Below are 20,905 nucleotides of genomic sequence, written 5' to 3' on the forward strand. Positions count from 1 at the left end.
ATTATTTATAATCCTGCCTCCGCGATAAGAATTCTTCTTCTGTTTATGTAGAAACAGGGAGAGAGAGAGAAAGAGAGAGAGAGACTATACCAGCATGTCGAGAATTCCAAGATATTTTATGATGACCGTAGGCTACTAAGTACGAAGATCTAACTTTCGATCTTCAGAAAAATGTTCCTTTATGTCTTACCTCTCTCTCTCTCTCTCTCTCTCTCTCTCTCTCTCTCTCTCTCTCTCTCTCTATTTCTCTCTCTCTCTCTCTCTCTCTCTCTCTCTCTCTCTATTTCTAATACTTCCCATTTTATATTCCTTTGTTCTTATATCGATGTGGGTTCATATAGGTGCTGTATCAAGAGCCCAATCCTGGTATAGTGTACCGTTATATCATTCCTGGAAGTAGTGCCAGTGCACCGAGCAACTCTCATCTCACTCGCAATACAGGTATGATTTTTTACGTAATACACGATGCATGTATGCAATTATTCCTTTCGCGGAGTAATGCGTAAAATCGCGATTAACACAAAATTATGTGTGTGTGTGTGTGTGTGTGTATATATATATATATATATATAATGAATCTAATTATTATCTTATTGCAAAACGAACGAATTGTGAAAAAATGATAGAGAGAATGAGAAATAAATCGAAATAAACGTCAATTTTCAGTTTTTAATAGACCGATCGAAGCAGCGCCAGCAAGTACCTCGCTCAGAAAGTAAGAACGCCACAAACTACTTTGCGGAGGCAATGTAAACGAGGTTGTCGTTAGTTCAATGTAAAATACTCCTATTGTTTGTCTCGTTTACTTCTAGAACGGACAGCGTGAACACGACGACAACTATAGACGACGTCGCAACGAACGCCTCGTACGTTCCGAAGCGATATAAGAAACGAAAATTTGCATGGAAACCGGCCGGTTACACAGAATGCAATAAATCCTGTGGCGGAGGTATCTGAAAATTATTCTAATTTATATAATAAAAATAGTAAGCATAAGATATGAGTAAAGGGAGTGAGAGAGAAAGAAAGAGAGATAGAGGAAATGACGAGTTTCCAAAGTTACTATAACTCTCTCTCGTCGTCTAACAAATATTGTTTAGGTGTCCAAACGTTGAAATATGCGTGTGTACGAGAACACACGCAGATTCAGGTCTTCGATAAGAGATGTCACACGTTGGAGAAACCACGAGAGGTTCGATTAAGGTGCAACACCAATCCCTGCCCACCCATGTTAGTTTTACTTTTGATCTTTCTCGTATGATAACCCTGTGGTATTTTGTGAAAAAATAAGAAAAAAGAAATATAATATTATCGTTGTTTTAGATGGAGACCAACCGCATGGAATCCATGTTCAGTCAGCTGCGGTACTGGCATACGTACACGAGATCTGGAATGCGTTCAAGAGATCAGATCGACCTTAACGGTAATCGTATCCGAGGGTGCTTGCATGGAGCCAAGAAATTTACCTATCAGTGAGGTGTGCAACGAGACACCTTGCGAAAAAGCTACAAGAATATCAGAAGGACAATCCTTCAACTGGAATGTTGGATCTTGGTCCGAGGTATTCCTATTTGTTTCAATTTATTTTTTATTTTTTTTTCTATTCTTTTTTCTCTTTTACTTTATTTTTCAACATAGTTTCGACCAATCGATTGTGACACGATACTGATAATCTCTCGTTTAACCTTCCTTTTAAGTATTTATATTTTGCTATTATTTTTCAATACAGTGCTCGACAACGTGTGGGGTAGGTAAAAGAACGAGACTCGTAACGTGCGAACCACAAGAATACCTCTGTAACGTAGCGGAGAAACCAATTTCTCAAGAGGTTTGCGACTTGGGTCCTTGCACCGTGAAATTTTCTTCTACCAACGCAATTTCGTCGACCGAACAACGAGTAACCTCTCAATGGCTTTATACCGAATGGCCAGAACAGGTTTGTAAAATCGTTTATTATACGATTTCAAATAAAATCGATTTGAGTCGATGGATTACGATGATTTTCTTCAGTGTTCCGTTGAATGTGGCCTCGGCATGCAAAGCAGAAGAGTTTTTTGTGAAAAAAATTCCGAAGAGGAGTGTGATCCAACGAATCGTCCGGAATCATCGAGATCTTGTTCGAGTAACAGAACATGTAGCGGTCAATGGTTTGTCGGTCCTTGGTCTGAGGTTCGTGTTCTTGTTATTAATTGTATATTTAAAATATCATTAAACTTATCTAATTTAATTAAAATTATCTAAAGAAATAATTGAAACTTCACAGTGTTCATCACATTGTGATTTTGGTGAACAAATCAGAGAAGCCGTTTGCGTGACTATACTCCGTGGTGCTCTTCGCGTCGTCCTCGATATGAATTGTCCTGCGAATAAGCCAGAAACAAGAAAATCTTGCAGAAGTGCTCCTTGTTCGTTTGCTTGGTTTACGTCCGATTGGAGCGAGGTTGGTCATTTTTTATTTTTTTCTTTTTTTGAATGGTCGAAAGAGAACGCTTATATCCGACTAACGTTTTTTCGATGTTTTTAAGTGTTCCCGATCTTGTGGCAAGGGTATACAAAAGAGAGAAGTCAAGTGTTTGTCACCGGAAAATCAACCAAACGAGTATCATCAAGTAGTTCATTGTGACGAGGACGATCGACCAGTTTCTCGACGAACTTGCAATGATTATTCTTGTAAAAATGATACTCACGGTTCTGAGAATGTACCAAGAGTGTCGCAAATTCAAGACGATCCAGAGATATATAATGGTATGGTATTTTTTTATATTATTATATTCATTGACGATCAATCGATCTCGATTAAATTCATTATCACATTTGTTAGAGAAAAATACCTATTTTTCTTTTTTTATATTGAATTTTTATTCTTGAAGATCAAATTGTTTCAGGTCTTGAAGAGAATCCATTTTGCAAGGACAACATACCAAATTGTGCTTTAGTAATCCAAGCTCGTCTTTGCACTTATCAATTTTATCAACGATCATGCTGTCTTTCTTGCTCTAGAGCTAAACACGAACCAGAATGAACGGATAATTGCAATTTAAAAATATTAAATTTATAAATAATTCAGCGAAAAATAAGCAGGAACAAAATTGTTTAGAAAAATTTGTTAATCATTAATAGATTTCAGCAATTCCATGTTAAAGTATGATAATAATTCATGCATCGGCGAAACATGATAGTTATCAATATTCCGTCTTCCAAGCACGAAAACTTCGTAGTTTTTAGTAAAAAATGCTTTATACATTTACTTAGTGGCTTAATCATAATCCATTGTATTTTTGTCAAAACGTGCGATTTCACGCTAAGGACGAAACATTAAATGACGCTTTTCAACTGTCAATTGAAGATCCTTATGACGTTGCAAATTCTTCATACATACGATTGACTAATACTTTTCGTATGGCGTGACTGAAACGTGTACACGTAATATTCGAACACGTTTAAACGAAATAATATATATATATATATATATTATATCGTGAAAGAATATTCCAGAATAATCGCACCTAATTTAAAACGATGATGAAAATCAAAATGTGACATTACACTGCTTTTTCTTTTTTTTTTCTTTGTCTTTTTTCTCTTTCATATATCTAATCCTTATTTGTATCGTTTATTAATAAATTATAAGACAAGCTGCTTCGAATATTTTCAAGAAAGAAAAGATAACACAAATGTAGGATAGAACAATCCTACGAGGTGAATATTACAGTATTATATAATGACGTAATTAATATATATATATACATATGTATATATATATGTATATATATATGTATATATATATATATATATATATATATATACATACATATACACATACATATATATATACATACATATATATATATGTATGTATGTATGTATGTATGTATGTATGTATGTATGTATGTATGTATGTTTGTATGTATGTATATATATTAACAATAAGACGTGCGTTAAAGATTTAACCAACTATTTACAATGTTAGCGCGTTACGAAAAAGTATTCACACCGTTGCACTGTTAATATGAAATAAATTATATACACACGTACACAAGCATACAAAAAACCCAGACATACCATCATATCAATGGATGATATACAAAACTTGATGAGACCATTATCTCCTACTTAAAAAATGATTAAGTTCACGTTTATCTCGTTCGATGAAGTTATGCGTTTCGTTTTTTTTTCGACAGTTTTTCTTAGATAATTTTAATGCGCGGATGACTCGATGACATCGTACGCCTCCTTTTTTTGATTAAGATTAATAGCTATGAATATAAAAGGATAAGAACGATGAATTATCGACATTATTCTTTTATCAGATAATTCGAATGTTACGTTGAGGCAACGTTACTATCTATGTTCTTCTTCGTTGAAACGGTACCGTTATCGTGATTCTTATAAGCAGAGAAAAATGCGAGAGCCTTCATCAACTGATAACTCTTGCTGATTGGAATATTGCTGTCGTAGAGATTTTTCGAAGCTGGACAATCGACGTAGAACCACCAGTTACATTTCAGGATCGTTTGATCGAAAAGAGTAGACTCGGGACACAGGAAGCTCTTCATGATCAAGCCGTCATCGGTTAATGCGCATACATGGAAGACCTAAATGAAGTGATCGTTAATTGAATCGATCAGGATTTAATAAAGAAAAAGAGAGAGAGAAAGAGAGAGAGAGACAGAGAGAGAGAGAGAGAGAGAGAGACAGAGAGAGAGAGAGAGAGAGAGAGAGAGAGAGAGAGAGAGAGAGAAAACAAAACAAAAAAGAAAGAAAAAATATTTACCATACATCCTAAATCCTCATCGGCGTAAAGACCTGGAAAATGTTTCTGATCGCCACAATAGAAACTGGTATCAGGTAGATCAACCCGACTTGCAAAATTATCGTCAAAGTTTTTATCGTATCCTATCGGATAATATTCGTGCGGAGCGTTCATTACTTTCGTAGCACCAGAATTACCGTATTTGCTAAGGAATAAAGTTATTTTAATCCGACGAAAATTAAATAATTAAAAATAATTATAGGGGCTTGTTAAAGTAAATACTTTTTAACGTGGGGCGAAAGAGTCGTCGTAGTTGTCGTCGTACTGGTCGTGCTGGGTCCCATTTGTTTCTGCATAAGTTGTTGTTGTCTCAAAAGGATAGCTGCCTCTAACGCTTCGAGCGTTATGTTACTTGCTTCGGCTAATGCTTTCAAGGATGTTTCCATTCCTTGAATCGGTGCTAATGAAGGTAAGGAAGCTGGTAACGACTGTCGTTTCTCATTTTGTTGAAGAGGTAAACTTTGAGCCTGTTCAGCCGTCACGATTGGTTGCAAAGAGAGTAAAGTCATTTTATTCACAGAGGATGCAGCTTCTTCGCCTGGCAAAGGAAGCTAAGAGAGGAACAAGTATATATTCTTCTTATTAACCATATAATTTACGATCGTTCTCAAGATTCCATAGTGTGTAATACCTGATTATAGTCATCCTTAGATACTTCATTATCAGAATCAGCGCTATTGCTGATCCTATCAGTAAGTCTGGAAGACGATTGAGGCATGGCGATGAAAGGTGGTAAGCCGTTGCCAGTCGGGGACGTTAGTGCCGCCGAAACAGGTTTTAAATGATCGGATTGTACCATATTCGTTATCGCTGGGACGATACTAGGAGCCTTCGTTGTCGTTGCTATTGCGATCGCGGCCTGTTGAAATTCTAAGAATTAACATGATTCTGAAATAATTTCTATTTTTAACAATGGGAGATGAAAAATTTACCTGTATCCTCTTAGCTTGCATCGCAAGCAACTGTTGTTGCTGTTGAGCCATCATCTGTTGCTTCTGTTGCTGTTGTTGCTGATTCAACAACTGTTGTTGCTTGTATTGTTGCTGCATCTTTTGTATATGCTGCTGACGCATCGCTTCCTGTTGCTGTTGTCTCTGTTGCTTCAATACTTGCAAGGCAAGAGCTTCCTGTTGAAGCTTTTGCTGTTGCTTCAACTTTGCCTCCTGTTGTTGCTGATACTTTATCATATCTTCTTGTGTACCCAAGGATGGAGCAGCGACCGTCCTAAGAGCCGTTGAATTTTGTTGAACTACCAATCTTTGATGTTCAGATTGCTGACTTATCGGACGACTCATCCCTACTGGCAGAGGCTTGAAAGGAGGTACGACCTGTCTTGCTTTTTGTTGATTATCGTTCCGATTTGTGGCCTATGAACGTACATACGTTGATAAAAGAGAAGTTCCACGTTTTTAGATCATTTTGCGAGAAGCTTCATTATCGATAAACTTAGGAACCCTAATTACATTAAAGTAATTTTACATGTAAGTTATACATTAAGTATAGAATCGAGATTGGACAAGTGCCTTCGATCATTTTTCTCCTGTCGAAAGATCACGAGATAGAAAGTAGTCCGACTCGACGAGTATATATTATAAGTCGAATAAGGGAACTTCACAACAAATTATACAACTTATCCTCTTACGAAAAGATCATTTTTTATAATGTTTCGCTTAAGAAAGGCATCGTCTCATTTTATTTCGAATAATGAATTATTCATTTCTAGTTATGTTCGAATTCTCTTAACGAATTGTACAAGTACATATTCAAGTTCTCATGCCTGTAAATTGAGTGAACATACATGAACGAAGCTATATCGACATTCACGCACCAATTACTACAAGGTCGATCTGAGTACATGTAAACACATACTTAGATACTTATGTTGTATCTTACAACATGAACGAAATAGAAAACAATTTTATACGTCTTTAGCAATTTTTGTAAATTATTATTGTCGAATTAATTTTCTTTTCTTTTTTTTAATCCTCGTAAAAATTACATACACGAAAGATTAAGATTCAATGAAAATCAAAAACAAAGTTTTGTGTTCTCAGTACTTTTCCTGGCTTTTCATATTATACATAAATGATAATGAATGTAATTAATTTGACTCTGTGGAAGTACACGGAATGACGTTAAAGTGAGAATTGTGATAACCGTGTTACGCCACAGCAGAGAGGAATATATATTAAACACATACACACGTTCTTTAAGTAACGAAGAGGAAAAGACGAGTTCGAACGGTTTAAAGTTGCTATTTCTTTCTCGTTAAAAGCTAATTTTCAAAGGTGGAACAAAGATTTACACCTAATCACAACGATTTATGCGTTGACAAATGCAGTTATTTATTTTCTTTTCTCTCACTCTCTCTCTCTTTTTTCTTCTTTTATTCTTTTTTCTTTTTAAGAAAAATGATCTTTGCTTTACATAACGTTTTAAATTAAATGTAATATAACGTGAAATCGTCATGGAAATGACTCGATGGGATTTTGTAACAAATAATCATGGATTTAATTAAGAAGATATGATTCTTACCACGTTTGTGGAATCAACAGAAAGACCAGTCTTTCCTGTTTGTACACTTCTTCTTCTTGCACTTTCCACATTCGATAGGGACTCCCTAAATCCTAGTTCATCACCTACCGTGAATCCTGCAAGATAAACAAAAATAAAGAAAAAGAGAGGGAAAATTTGTCAAAGGAAAGTATTACTATAGTTTTTCATGTTAATACATAAAACGATTCGTAACCAGCTGATAGAAAGAAGTCGGGTAGAAGATTATTCCGTATATCCCAAACCGTAGAAACGTTAGACAAGCAAATGTTACATCACGTTTTAACGATCTTTTATGGGATTCATTTTGCATGAATAATAATATTCTCTTTTATTTTTTTTTTATTTTTTCTCTTTTTCTTCTTCCTTTTTTTGTCGAAAAAATGATCTAGTAGAATAGCGAGAAGCTTGCTCTCTTCTCAATAACTCGGTCAAGCCAATGTAATGAATAAACCATTTCCATAATCGCTTTTTTCTTTTTTTTTTTATGTTTGCGAATGCGAGATTGAAGTAGGTTAGAGGGCAACGCCTGTAAACTTGCAAACTGAAAGTTGCAGGTGCGTTTCACGCTTGTACCTATGTAAGTACGTACCTATAGTATTATATATGTATACATATATATATATATACATATATATATACATATATATATACATATATATATACATATATATATACATATATATATATATACATATATATACATATATATATATATATATATACATATATATATACATATATATATATATATATACATATATATATACATGTACACATTACAGTAGTTATGTTCATAGCCTGAAAATGCATGCTTTTACACTTGACTTGCTGTATCATACGCATCTTGATGAAGTGCCACTTGAGTTACGCTCGCTCACTTCCTATAAATTTTCGAAAGTTTTCCTGATTCGAGCTAATTTTATTTTATAGAATCTAATTTTATTTTTTCTTTTTTTCTTTCTTTCATTGTTACACCGTTAATCATCCTTTAATAATGACGTAACACGAATGATTTATATATATGATATATGTATTACTTTTTAGCAATATTATGTCTACCCTTTTCCGGTGAATTCGTTCGACCGATCTCTATAATTTCGCTGCCACGTGAAATTTGTGCACGTAAGATATCGAAGGAAAAATGAAATAATATCGTTCGTTGCGATATATGTATACGACAAAGAGAAAGAGTTACGATTCAAACTTTCTACGTCTATCATCTTGTCGTTGGTTGAGTTAAACGCGTAACGACGATTATTTCTGAATTCTTGATGATTGATGTTTCGCAAATATCATACAAATCTGAGAGAATCAAAAAGAAAATGTCGACACGGTGATTAATTCTTGTGAGATATTAGTAATAAATATTACGTATATATATATATATATATATATATATATATATATAGAAAGGAATTCATATGAAATTGTTTTTCTCTTAATAATTCAACGTAAAGAAGAAATGTAAATGAAGAGAAGAAAGAAGAAAGAAAACAAAATAAATGAAATCCAACATTTTTTCGATAAAATATAAATAAAACCAAAATCTTCAATCTTACGCCATCTCGACGTAATACGTAAGATGATCTTTCAAACGCGGTACAAATCGTCGCGTTGAAAAGAATAAAAAAGAAAACATTATATAAAACGAAGATCTGAGATAGATCTGGATCGATGAATATCGAAAAGAAAGAACCTCAATTATCGGATTGATTCGCCAAATATCGATGCGAACGATCGACGTTTCCACTCACCCAAGCCAAGGAAACCTTTAACACCTCCGAGGTTTCGCACCCGGAAGAGGCCAGATTTTTTGAAGGCGCAGTTAAGCGCAAAACCAAAGTCGGATTGAAAGACGCATGTGCCTAGCGTAGCCCGCCACGTGCAGCCTGCAACCAAATTGGAAGAAAACTTGACGGATCCCCTGATATTTAAACTCAAGCGGGATCCATACCGATCAAAAGTATTTTCTTTCATTGAATATTGAAATTTTAACAACTTTTTGATCTGTGCTATTGATCCTCCGTCAGTTGAATTTGTAAAGTCGAGTCTAAAAGTATTTCATTATTATTATTTCAACAAGTTTTCTCTTTTTAACCGTCGAGTCGTCGTTGATTTTAATAAAAGAAAAGGCAAACGATCTCTCTCTCTCTCTCTCTCTCTCTCTCTCTCTTTCTCTTTATTTCTCTCTAATATCTCTTTCACCTGTTTAAATTTAACCACTGAACAACGAACAAATAGAAGCACAATCTTCTTTACCTTAACAAATTGCCATGAAGGATTAGTAGTTTCTTAAATTGAGATCGGGATCTTCATTTACCGTCTTGCTGCTATTATCGTTCGTAGACGTGCAATAATGTTTTTGACGCGTTCTACCGTTACACGGACAGTTAGACGCGAGCACGAAGAATCAGAAATTACAGTTAAGAATCGCGACGATCGTCTCGATGTGGATCCTTAGATACGGCCTAGACAACACTCTTGGAAATTTTTCATGAACTTTACGCTAAAAGCCAAAGTGTTCCTTCGGAATGGAGATATGTAACTTAGCTTTAAAGAAAACATTAACAAAAAGAAAAAAGAGAAGAGAATAAAGAAAACAAAAATAAGTTATTTTTATCTCTTTATGGAGATACAAAAAAATAATCCTTTTTTTTGTATAACATAAAAAAAAATTAATAAATTTTTTCTGACGTAACATGAACGCATCCTCATAGTTTGGCATTTAATCGGCTTATATGTACTATTTGAGGCTATAACGACAAAATTTTAAATATTTTATTATCAAAATAAAAACAATTGCTAGAGTATTATTTCTTATCGTTAATTATTTCTTAATAGAATATTATTGGTTTAGCTAATAAGTAATGTCGAAATTCTCAATAAAATGTATTAGCTTTGCTGGTTCGAGCATTACTGTTTTTTACTAAGAATGTCGACATTACTAATTGACCAATTCATATATAAACGTTATAAGCAAAAATACTTGTTGCAAACTCTCTTTGTATTACATTGTTATGATAAAAAACATTGTTTTAGATATCAGGAGAGCATGAAAAATCTGCCGGATTTTGAACGAAATTTTCCGGAATTCATTGAAACCAACATTCGGATTCCGGATCGGAGGTACGTCATTGTGTCATAGCCTAGTGACACACTTAGTGTCTGACTAAACGTTTACATGTTAACCGGTCGCTGTAGATTAATGCTGCAGTATATCGAAACTACTTTCCTATCGTCAAATAATAAAATAGACATAACAAGTTCTTCGAATACGATCGTTCATTCGATGAAAACGCATCTTGGTTGCACTTTCGCTACTGCCAGCTGAATACGATAGTTTTGCGAATGAGATCTCCCCAACTCCCTTCTTTTTATCTCGTACCTTGAGCCACAAGTACTTTTTGCATCTTTTGAAAAACGAAAAGATAAATAGATAGCTAGAAAATATATAACACGACTAACTCAACCTTATAGGTAATATACAATATACAATATACATATATAATATACATATACATATATATATATATATATACACATATTAAAATATACATAACTATATATATAATATATTATTTTCAAATATGAGAAAGACAGAGAAGAAGAAGAAGGAAAAAAAGAAGAAGAAGCGAGATCGATCAATGAAAAAGATTAGTTCCCTTAAGAGATTTAAAAAATCGTACGAAACACCGAGAAAATGTTACAAGATTTCAATAAGCACAGAGAGAAAGTCTATTCGTGATATTGTTAAACGTATTATTATATTCTCACAATAACAGTTTCTCTTTATTATGAGGTATCGTTATCTTATCAATGAAAAACTATTTAATCGATAGTTTCACATATGCAAATATATAGATGTTTTTTCATTCTTTTCTTCTCTTCGCTTGACAACTTTAATCTTCATCATATCTAATCCTATCTAATTTTCGGTAGATTATATTACATACCTAAGAAATGAAAATATATAATTACTTTTAGAACGAACGAAAGGATCGTGCCATTTATAATCTATAATTTTTATTAAGTCAATATACCTTTCCCCTACAACATATACGTGTAATTCTCTATCAGTGTTTATGGCGGTTTACTCGCTTTCTTTCTTTTTCTTTTAGTCTCCTTTCGTCCCATATTTTCTCTCTCTCTCTCTCTCTCTCTCTCTCTCTTTTTTTCTTTCTCTTTCTCTCTCTACATCTTATGCCAATGAATTGACTTCTGCGTCCGATGAAAATCGATATTCTTGCACTTTCTAGTTTACCTGCATCGATGCGTAAATTCGTCCTTATGATACTTCTATTTTCCCCTTCGATGATTCCTTTCTCACAATTGAGTCGTTTCGATCGCAAAACCGATAATATTCCACTTACTATACGAAGTACATCATGTAAACAAGTGAAGAGTGAAAACGAGCTGATATTTTTCATCAAAACACAAAAAAGAAAAAAAGAGAAAAATATCTGTTTCGATGTATCTAAAAGACTATATATATTTTTTTAAATATCTTTATTTTTAAATAAAATATTTTTTTTTGTTTTCTCTTGATGCCTAATTTTTTTAAATATCAATGTGAGCATATAAGAAAGAAAGAGAAAACATCTTCGAATAGATGATATATCTATCTTTAGTTAATATCACTTAATCGTAATTATCTATTATTCGTTTATATTCGTTTATATTCATTTATATCCTAATCGTTGAACTATAACTTACTAATGATCCTTTACGATTAATCATCTATTTATCAAGGATCGAGCATGTATGTATGTATATATATATATATATATATGTACCATACAAAATTGGAAGGCAAAATAATTAGTAAAAGTAACAAGATAGAAAGAGAAATAGAGATAGCGAGAAAAATAGGAAAGTTATTAATTATTGATGGTCAGAAGAGCGAGCAGTGCGTTCAGTCAATGTGTAAGTTGAGAGTCGATAGCACAGAATCCAAAATTTACAGAGACCCCTAAACCTGACAACTACCCCAAGTATAAGTTATCCTAATAAACGTCTTTACAATGTAGATATGAAAGTATGTTACAGATTTACCGTTCGATGATTTAATTTATTGTAAATATATTATACCACAATCGAAAACTTTTCAATTTCATTTACGTATCTATCAAAATATTTACAACTTATGTTTTTATCAGTAATTACTTTCCTACCTTTTCATAATTATGAAATAAATTTTTAAAGTGATTTAATTAAAAAAAAAAATATAAAAAATCTAAAAGAATTTAATTGATTATGTTTTTTCCGTTACTTCGATTGGCATTATAATAATATAAAATATATATATATATATATATATATATATATATATATATATAATATATAACTTAAACCACTTTTATGATTGGAAAGCTTTCGAATCAACCAAACGTTTGCAAGTAAATAATGTTTAAAAGTAAAATATTGATTTGATTTGCGATCAATTTTTTACTTACCAATGATGACAAAAAGAAATAAGGTCGCAGCAATCTTCATTTTCGTCGATCTTCGCAATCGACGTCACGGCTGATATTTAAAATGTTTTTTGTACTTCCGGAGGACAATTCTTTTCGTCCTTCGATTATATCAGAAATTTCCCGCGCAAAGACGAATGAGTTCACGCTAGTACGGTGGATCGAAACAAACTGACACCTCGTGGATACACTCTTCTAAAGGTAAGCATGCGAGATACTTTCAAAGTACAACCGGTCGATCCAGGGCCGTAAGAAAAGAAAGTCCTTGTAAACTTTGTCATCATCGATCGCTTCGATAACGATCTATACAAATTATATATCATTTCGTATAATTTCGTACTATATTAAAAACGATCATTCAAATATTTTTATATTCGATTATTTTTTTAAATCGAATAAATAATCGAATCTTTAAAATCTTAGCTATGATAATAATTAAAATCTCCTTTTTATTTTCAATTTTTATAATACAAACAATTATATTTATATATATTCGATTTCTATCGACGATTAATAAGATCTCGTTAAAAGTTGAAGGAGAAAAAGAAAAAAGAAAACAAAAAAGAAAAAGAAGCACAAGGTCGAATTCTCAATATATCTCGATACGTAATTCTTTAGATATTACATTACGCCGGACCTGTCTTTCTCTCCGCTATCTTTCCCGATGTGACCAAAGACCGATTCCTGTATTTACTACGTATACTGACGTAGCTAAGAGTAAAAAGCTGACATGGTACCGGTGACCCACTCGCACGAAACATGCGTTAACGGGATCGTCCTGCGTAAATTCGAAAAAAGAACAAAAAAATAAATCGATCGTTTGGTGGACCGTTCAAGTCAATGATCGCTTCTATCGATTTATTAATTTTTCACACACTTGCTCAATTCATTTTTTTTATTCGTTTTTATATATGTTCTCGATTAATAAATTGAATCGATATCGGCTAGAATGAATTTAATTATACATATAATATAAATATATGTATATATATACATACATATATATATACATACATATATATATATACATACATATATATATATACATACATATATATATATATACATACATATATATATATACATACATATATATATATACATACATATATATATACATACATATATATATATATACATACATATATATATATACATACATATATATATGTATATATATACATACATACGTACATATATATATATATATGTATATACATGTAAGTAGGTCGATGATCGATGTATTATGTTAAATTCTTCAAGAAATTCTAAAAGAAAATAGAAGGTTGTCCTATATACATACTAATAATCGATCTCAATTATAATAATGTCTCGAAGGCTTCGAAGAGAAAGTCGAAACGGTTCGAAAAGTGAACTCGAACATTTACTTACCTATAAAATCAACAATATAATTTCACTGACGTAATCCTACGATATATGTACAAAGAACATGTTATATATTGCTTTGTCACAAAATGACAACATGATTCACAAATACATGTTTCAAATATGATGAGATAGAGAGAGAGAGGGAGAGAGAGAGAGAGAGAGAGAGAGAGAGAGAAAGAAAGATAAAGAGAGAGAGAGAGAGATATGAAAGATATCTTAGTTTGTTGCGAATCACTGATGATTGCTGACAATCGATTGCTATAGAGTGTATCACAAACGAGACTCGCTTGTATCATCTTGATAGCCACTTTCATTTAATCTCGATGATTACTACGAGGATCCTGGAAATTACATTATATACTTGACCATACGAAGGTTAATCATAAAGGTAGGTCAAGGTTTGTCTACTGCATCACTGTGTGATTTTCTTTGTCGATTTGATCTAACACATCCTTTCTCTACTTCCTCGATCATCGACCTTTGCATTGCCGTTAATAGTGTCGGGATACATACACACACGCGCGAACACATATGCATATATATATATATATATATATATATATATATATATATATATATATATACGTACATATGAAACGGCGCTCATTGCAAGTCAGAAAATTAGGTATATATGCATAAAACGTATAATGAAAGATGATCGAACTCTCTCATCGTTAACGTGATCTGATCAAACGTCAACGATCAACTAATTGTAAATAACACACTAAGAACTTCGCCTAACTACGTCTAAAAGACTATTGACGCCAAAACACTATTGACGTTATAGTTACATTATCTGTTTATTCTTTTCTTTTTATCCATTAAATACGACCAGCATAATATTGTTTTTCTATAAAGTAACAAATCTGAAGAAAATTTGTAATATATTTAAATATAAATCTTTTGCAAAGCATATTAATTTGAAATAAATTATTTTCTTCAATTTCTAAATTTTATATAATGTCTATAACCTTATATATATATGATTATTTGTTGAAATGTGACTTTTTTAAAATAACAATAATTTAATGAAATGAAATAAAATTACATCTTTAATAAGATCTAAAAGGATTTTTTGATGATTTGCTAAAATCAAAGACTTCTCTCAATATTACAAATATGTATTTCGTTATAATCAATTCAGCCATATTGTTATAAATTAACAGTAAATATTTTATGTCAGAGGGGGGATATGTGGTCAGCACTTTGAAATTCTTTAAACGATAAGCCTGACATTTTAAGCAATATAGTGTAAACATTTCTAGTAAAAATTAAAAAATATTTTTATTAAAATTTGTTTACCCAATTTTTCACTGTAATTAATAAAAAATCTGTAATATGCACACGTACACGCACACGCACATGCCCACGCACACGCACACGCATACATGCCCGAACATACACACGCATGTGGACATTGATACACATTTAAAAAATATCAAAATTCTTTTCTATGAGAAATTAATTAAAATTAGCAAGCTTTACAAATTGTCTATGCTTGTGTGGCAGTCGTGATCAGAAAGAATAAATCAACTTCGTAAATAAAGTTAAATTTCGTGTTTTATATCGAATGCCCGCTATTTTTATATAATGCTAGAAATATTGAAGTTAATATATGGACAATCATATAGAAGTCATAGAATATAGAAAATATTCTTGTTTTTTTTTTTTCATAAAAAAAATTGCAAAACTACATCTTTTCTTGTTAGGATATATAACACAATAATGGTTTGAAAGAAATTAGATTTCCAAAATATAAGATACGCTATGATCATTAGCATATTTTGTCAATGATGTATAAGTCTTCAGATTTATTATATTTATATTTTTTTGTCAACGACCCACACTATCATTTTCTTTTTATAATTTAAGAGATTTTTAATAAACAATATATTGATATAATCGTATTGAAAATACGATTCATTTAATAAAATATTTATAGTATTATTTATAAGTTATGTAAAATTGTTTTCTATTACAGTTCCTAAACATTTCATTACTTCTTATTAGGTATTTTACCTAAAAAGATCATGCTCTTATTTGATATTTCATTTAAAAAAGAGAACAAAAACCGTAAGATAGCTTTCCATTGTTTTCATTAATAAAGGAAAAAATATAGTTTTGCTTGATTTTATCTTATATATAATTTCAACGTTCGTACCATTTTTTCGTTTGTTCCGGATGATTATTTGATCTTATTTCACTTCTTCTTTCTTCTTACATACTAAGAAAAAATAGCAAAAATGTATTATTTTGTATTATTTATAAGTGTATATATCACATATACTATTAAATTAAAAATAATATTACCTTTGTTGCAGTCATAACATTCTGCTTGATCGACTTGTTATCTTCTTCTTTAGAAAAAGGCGTATCAGTTTTAATTTCTTTTTCTACAATAGAATTCGCTTCAGTAGAATTTTTTAAAATTTCTGATTTAGACTTTTCAATTTCTTGAATATTTTCTACAATAGTATTAATTTCTTGCAATTTATCGCATAGATTGATTTCTATTTCATTGTTTGATGACTCTAGTGATTCGTTAGCTATATCTTTCTTTAATAAACCGCTTAGAACACATTCTTCTATTATAATCTCTGTTTCTATTTCAGATATAGTTATGCCAGTACATCTATTTTCTATATTCTCAACTAATTGCTCATTATTTTCTTCTCGACTACTATTCTTTATCTCTTGTTGTTCTGTTTGAACATCATTTTTTTTAAGTATTGACATTTGTATTGTACTATCATTTTCAATGTTTTCCGATCTAGATTCTAACTCTGTAATATTGTCACATGATATGTCACTTATTCGTTCTATTGCCTCTTTATTTTCTTTTTCATTTAAGTTTTCAATACTAATATCAGAAGATGATCCTGCTATATTTAGTCGTGTCTTTGAATTATTTTCTACTACTGTTTCTACGTTAGAATATTTTTCTTCCTTTAATGTTTCTTCTGTCCTATTTTCTTGAGAAACTGGGAGATCTTTCTCCTTTAATTCCTTATCTTTACAGTTAGGTTCAGAAGAAAGTGGATGTTCAGATATGGATGAGCCAATTATTTTTTCCTCTGAACTTATCTCAGTTTTCTTTTCAGTCGTGGAATTTACATTAGATTCCATTTCTAATCTTTGTTCAAGTAGTTCGAGGATATTCGTTGGAGTAAATTGTCCATTACTATTTTCTAATAGTGTAGATCCCTTATTTAAATCATCTTCTTTCTCTTTAGATTCACCAGATGTTCGTGTAGTTGAATCAGTATTAGTCTTCGCATTTTTTTCATTCAATTGTGCAATCAAGGATCTTCTTTCATGTTGGAACATTCTACACAAGTCCTGAAGCAAAGCTAATCTTTCCTTCAACTTCACCAATTCTGATTCTCTTGCTTGCTTTTCATATACCATGTCAACAAAAACTGTATTGCTCTTCTCCCATCGTTGTTTCCATAAAGAAGTTTCTTTCTCCAAAGCAAGTATTTTCTTAGACATCTATATAAGAAAAAAGAGTGAGTATATAAAATTTTAAGAAAGAAATGCAACATAATTACTAACCCTTTCCATCTCTTCGTTAAATTCTCCGCAAACTTTATTACTTCTTGTAAGAGAATTTTGAAATTCGTCATATTTATTGGTATATACGTCAATTTGACTTTTCATAGCAGCTTCTGCTCCTTGTAATTCTTGAATTCGGGCTCGATATTCTGTTAATGTCTGAAAAAGAAAAGTTTATATTTTTTAAAAATATTCTATTATATTAAAGAGAATAGTATTACTTACAAGCAAGAGCTGTTGCTTTTCCCTTAAAAAGACCTCTTTTTCTACTGTAGCTTCTATCTTGACCTCTTCAAAATTATCACGTGCTATAAGCAATTCCCCTTTCATGCGCATATGTTCTTGTAGAAGCTGTTTCTCTTTAACCGCAACTTCATCACATAATGATTTGAACAATTTATTCATTTCTAAATTCTCTTCTTGCATCTTTGCATTCTTTTCAAGAGTTAAATTCATTTGCTGATTAATATGAGCTAAAATACTTTGAAATTTGCCAGAGAGTTCTTTTCTCTTTTCCTCCTCTTTCTTAAGTCTTGATAAACATTCCTCCTTAACAGTTTTATTCTGTTTTTGCAATTCACGACACAAATTTTCTAATCTTTTTCTAGTTAAAAGTGCCTTATTACGTTCACTTTGAAACTGTTCTTTCTCTCGTTGCAACAACATTATCTTCTTCTCTGACTGCTTCAAATTTAATAACAATCTCTTATTGTCGTCCACAATATCTGAGTATTTCTTGGACATTACGTCCAGCTTTTCCTTCAAAGTTTGTACATCGTTCACAGCTTCTAAACATTGTTCTCCGGTCTTTTTGATTTCCTTCTTTCTGCTCTTCTCTTCCTTCGAACGTTTTCTTTCTTTCGTACGATCGATCGGCTTTATCTAAAAGAAGGATTTAAATCAAACGATAAATTCTGACATAAAGAAAGGAATCAACTAATGATCATTAAATTATGCATATAAAACAAATTTTTTTAAACATATATTGATATTGACGATCATACTACAATTATGATTAATTCGATTATTCGTTAATAGAAAATTGTTAAAGTGTATTTTTCATTAATCGGCGATACATCGTAATAGTGACAATAAATACATATAGAGGTTAGGTGTATTATTTTAACCGACTTTTACCTCATTCTTTTCCTCCGTAGAAGGACTCTCGTCGTTCGAATTTTTATCGTTAATCTCGTCCATCATAGAAACATCTGCGAAAACTAGAGAGAAAGACAAGGAAACAAAGATAAAAGAAATAACGTGTTAAAAGATAACGATATTTATTATTTACTTTCTCTCGTAATGAAAACAGTTAACGCGGAAGCGCGCGCGACAGAGAGAGAGAGGAGAGAGAGAGAGAGAGAAGAAGGGAAAAAGAGAAAGACAGATAGATTCAGTTCTATGCACAGTACTATATAGCGTTATTGTTGTTCTCGTAAAAAAGAGGGAATATTACGAACAAGGACAACAAGGACGACCCTTGGCCGAGTGAGAGAAAATATGGCGTTCTATAAGTTTGCGTCATGGTATTTACTAAACGTAAAAAATACCATTTGCATTATTAAAGAACATTGATTTATAAATCAATATAACTGGATTCAAAATCCGATACGTTCTTTTCGGCCCTTCGACGATCTTTATCGCGATCTTCCAAAATATTGTTTGTTTGAAGAAACTCTCAAATTAAAAAAAAATACTTGATCCATTGTGATTCGAAATTTTATTTTCCCTATATATATATATGTATATATATATATATATATATATATATATATATATACATACGTGTATTGTAAGTACATGTAATACACTACAAGAACTTTGTTGGTCTTTCAAAAAAGAATAAAAAAAAATATGATCACTCGTTTCCGTCCTTTAGTTTTTATTCATATCATAATAAAAACTAATATAATTATACTTCTTATTTTACTTTCTCTAAGATATGTATGTATTCAATCGTTATGTAATATGACACGATTTATTCAATTCGGAGGATCAACGGTCGTACATAGATAGAAGCAAGTAAATCTGGTCGAAAGTATTTTCTTCTCGTATCGAAAGACGGAATCGAGAAGAAGGGGATCGTAACACGACGTTCAAAAAACAAGAAAACGTTTAGCAAAGAGGGAAAGAGAGAGAGAAAAAAGAAAAAACAAAGTAATTTTCACTCGTTCGACAAAGTGCGATGTTGATATTAAACTCGTCTGACTTGTGGTGTGTATATGTATATACGATGCGTTCAAAAGTAATATACTCTGGTAATAGGAGAATAGTGATGCGCTCGCGCAATAATGACGGAGATGAGGATGATACGATGGCGACACGGAACGGAACACTGCCAATGCGAGAAACAGAAGGTACCTCCCGAGAAGTCTCGCTTGTTATTTCGGGAATACGTACTCTAAAATATCTATAGTTAGACTATCGTAGAGACGTTATACACGAATGTAGTTGGGTACTCTGTATCGTATTTGTACATGGAGGAGGAAGAGGAGGTTGGAAAAGAGGAGCCACCCTCGACATAATTACATCGTCATCAATCTTACAGAAATTTTAAATGGCGTTTGATATATTATTAAATATTAATTTCCAAAAGAAAAAAGAACTTATTCATTATCAAACATTTCAAACAAAGACACGATTAGATTCGAAGAAATAATCAAAATCGACGCATTTGATCGTTCTTTTTTTTCTTTTCCTTCTCCACTTTCTCATTTAAGTATGAATCTCCCGCCAATTATATTTTTATCGCGCTATCTGTAGGATATTCAACGTACTATTTTCGATGTTACCTTATTATGCAAGTTTATTCTTATCGTATTTAGTCTTTTCTATTTAGAAACTATTTTATCGAACGCGATTCTAAATTTGTTCGTTCTACTTGAAAAGTTCCATTGTCCTATTTGATTTTATAGAAATTAGTTGAATGATGCATGTGTTTTTCAAGTCGTATGATTATGAAGTACGGTTTATTATAATTTCTTAGTAAAATCAATTTTATTATCGTTATTTCGAGAAATCAGTACATTGTAACACATTACAATATTTACAGTATTCTACAATAGACTTTGATCATTTAGGGTCTTTTATCATGATTAATCAAATAGTTATATTTATTATT

General features: G+C 31.8%; 3 protein-coding genes across 12 annotated transcripts in view; 1 reads left to right on the forward strand and 2 right to left on the reverse strand.

Annotated features, from left to right (window-relative positions):
• Positions 1-4,034, forward strand: part of LOC124423954 (thrombospondin type-1 domain-containing protein 4-like) — a 13,183-nt gene extending 9,149 nt beyond the window's left edge. For all 4 annotated transcript variants that reach the window (XM_046962356.1, XM_046962355.1, XM_046962357.1 and 1 more), the window contains 10 exons: positions 342-441; positions 667-715; positions 813-949; positions 1,101-1,230; positions 1,324-1,561; positions 1,730-1,936; positions 2,011-2,169; positions 2,264-2,440; positions 2,526-2,745; positions 2,886-4,034. In XM_046962356.1, the coding sequence (XP_046818312.1) occupies positions 342-441; positions 667-715; positions 813-949; positions 1,101-1,230; positions 1,324-1,561; positions 1,730-1,936; positions 2,011-2,169; positions 2,264-2,440; positions 2,526-2,745; positions 2,886-3,022 (1,554 nt within the window). In that variant the 3' untranslated portion in view covers positions 3,023-4,034. The remainder of the gene's footprint in view (positions 1-341; positions 442-666; positions 716-812; positions 950-1,100; positions 1,231-1,323; positions 1,562-1,729; positions 1,937-2,010; positions 2,170-2,263; positions 2,441-2,525; positions 2,746-2,885) is intronic.
• LOC124423955 (formin-J-like) lies at positions 3,090-13,025 on the reverse strand. Of its 2 annotated transcripts, XM_046962359.1 has the most exons (9): positions 12,823-13,025; positions 9,124-9,258; positions 7,349-7,464; positions 5,746-6,180; positions 5,445-5,672; positions 5,036-5,364; positions 4,775-4,958; positions 4,373-4,595; positions 3,090-4,256 (listed from the first exon to the last, which is right to left on the reverse strand). In XM_046962359.1, exons 1-9 carry the CDS (start codon positions 12,860-12,862, stop codon positions 4,198-4,200), a joined length of 1,749 nt encoding a protein of 582 aa, XP_046818315.1. In that variant the 5' UTR covers positions 12,863-13,025; the 3' UTR covers positions 3,090-4,197. The 2 variants fall into 2 exon arrangements, with proteins under 2 accessions (XP_046818315.1, XP_046818316.1); XM_046962360.1 differs by lacking the exon at positions 9,124-9,258.
• Positions 13,026-15,334: 2,309 nt separating this feature from the next.
• Positions 15,335-20,200, reverse strand: LOC124423674 (alpha-taxilin). 6 transcript variants are annotated; one of them, XM_046961701.1, is made up of 6 exons: positions 20,146-20,200; positions 18,922-19,004; positions 18,010-18,666; positions 17,785-17,943; positions 16,540-17,721; positions 15,335-16,453 (listed from the first exon to the last, which is right to left on the reverse strand). In XM_046961701.1, the coding sequence occupies exons 2-6, from the start codon at positions 18,985-18,987 to the stop codon at positions 16,430-16,432; spliced, it is 2,088 nt and encodes a 695-aa protein (XP_046817657.1). In that variant the 5' UTR covers positions 18,988-19,004; positions 20,146-20,200; the 3' UTR covers positions 15,335-16,429. The 6 variants fall into 6 exon arrangements, with proteins under 6 accessions (XP_046817657.1, XP_046817653.1, XP_046817655.1 ...); XM_046961697.1 differs by lacking the exon at positions 20,146-20,200 and adding an exon at positions 20,039-20,139; XM_046961699.1 differs by lacking the exon at positions 20,146-20,200 and adding an exon at positions 19,953-20,076.
• Between the last annotated feature and the right edge of the window lie 705 nt (positions 20,201-20,905).

Source organism: Vespa crabro, chromosome 4 (assembly GCF_910589235.1).
Source record: "Vespa crabro chromosome 4, iyVesCrab1.2, whole genome shotgun sequence".
Taxonomy (NCBI): domain Eukaryota; kingdom Metazoa; phylum Arthropoda; class Insecta; order Hymenoptera; family Vespidae; genus Vespa; species Vespa crabro.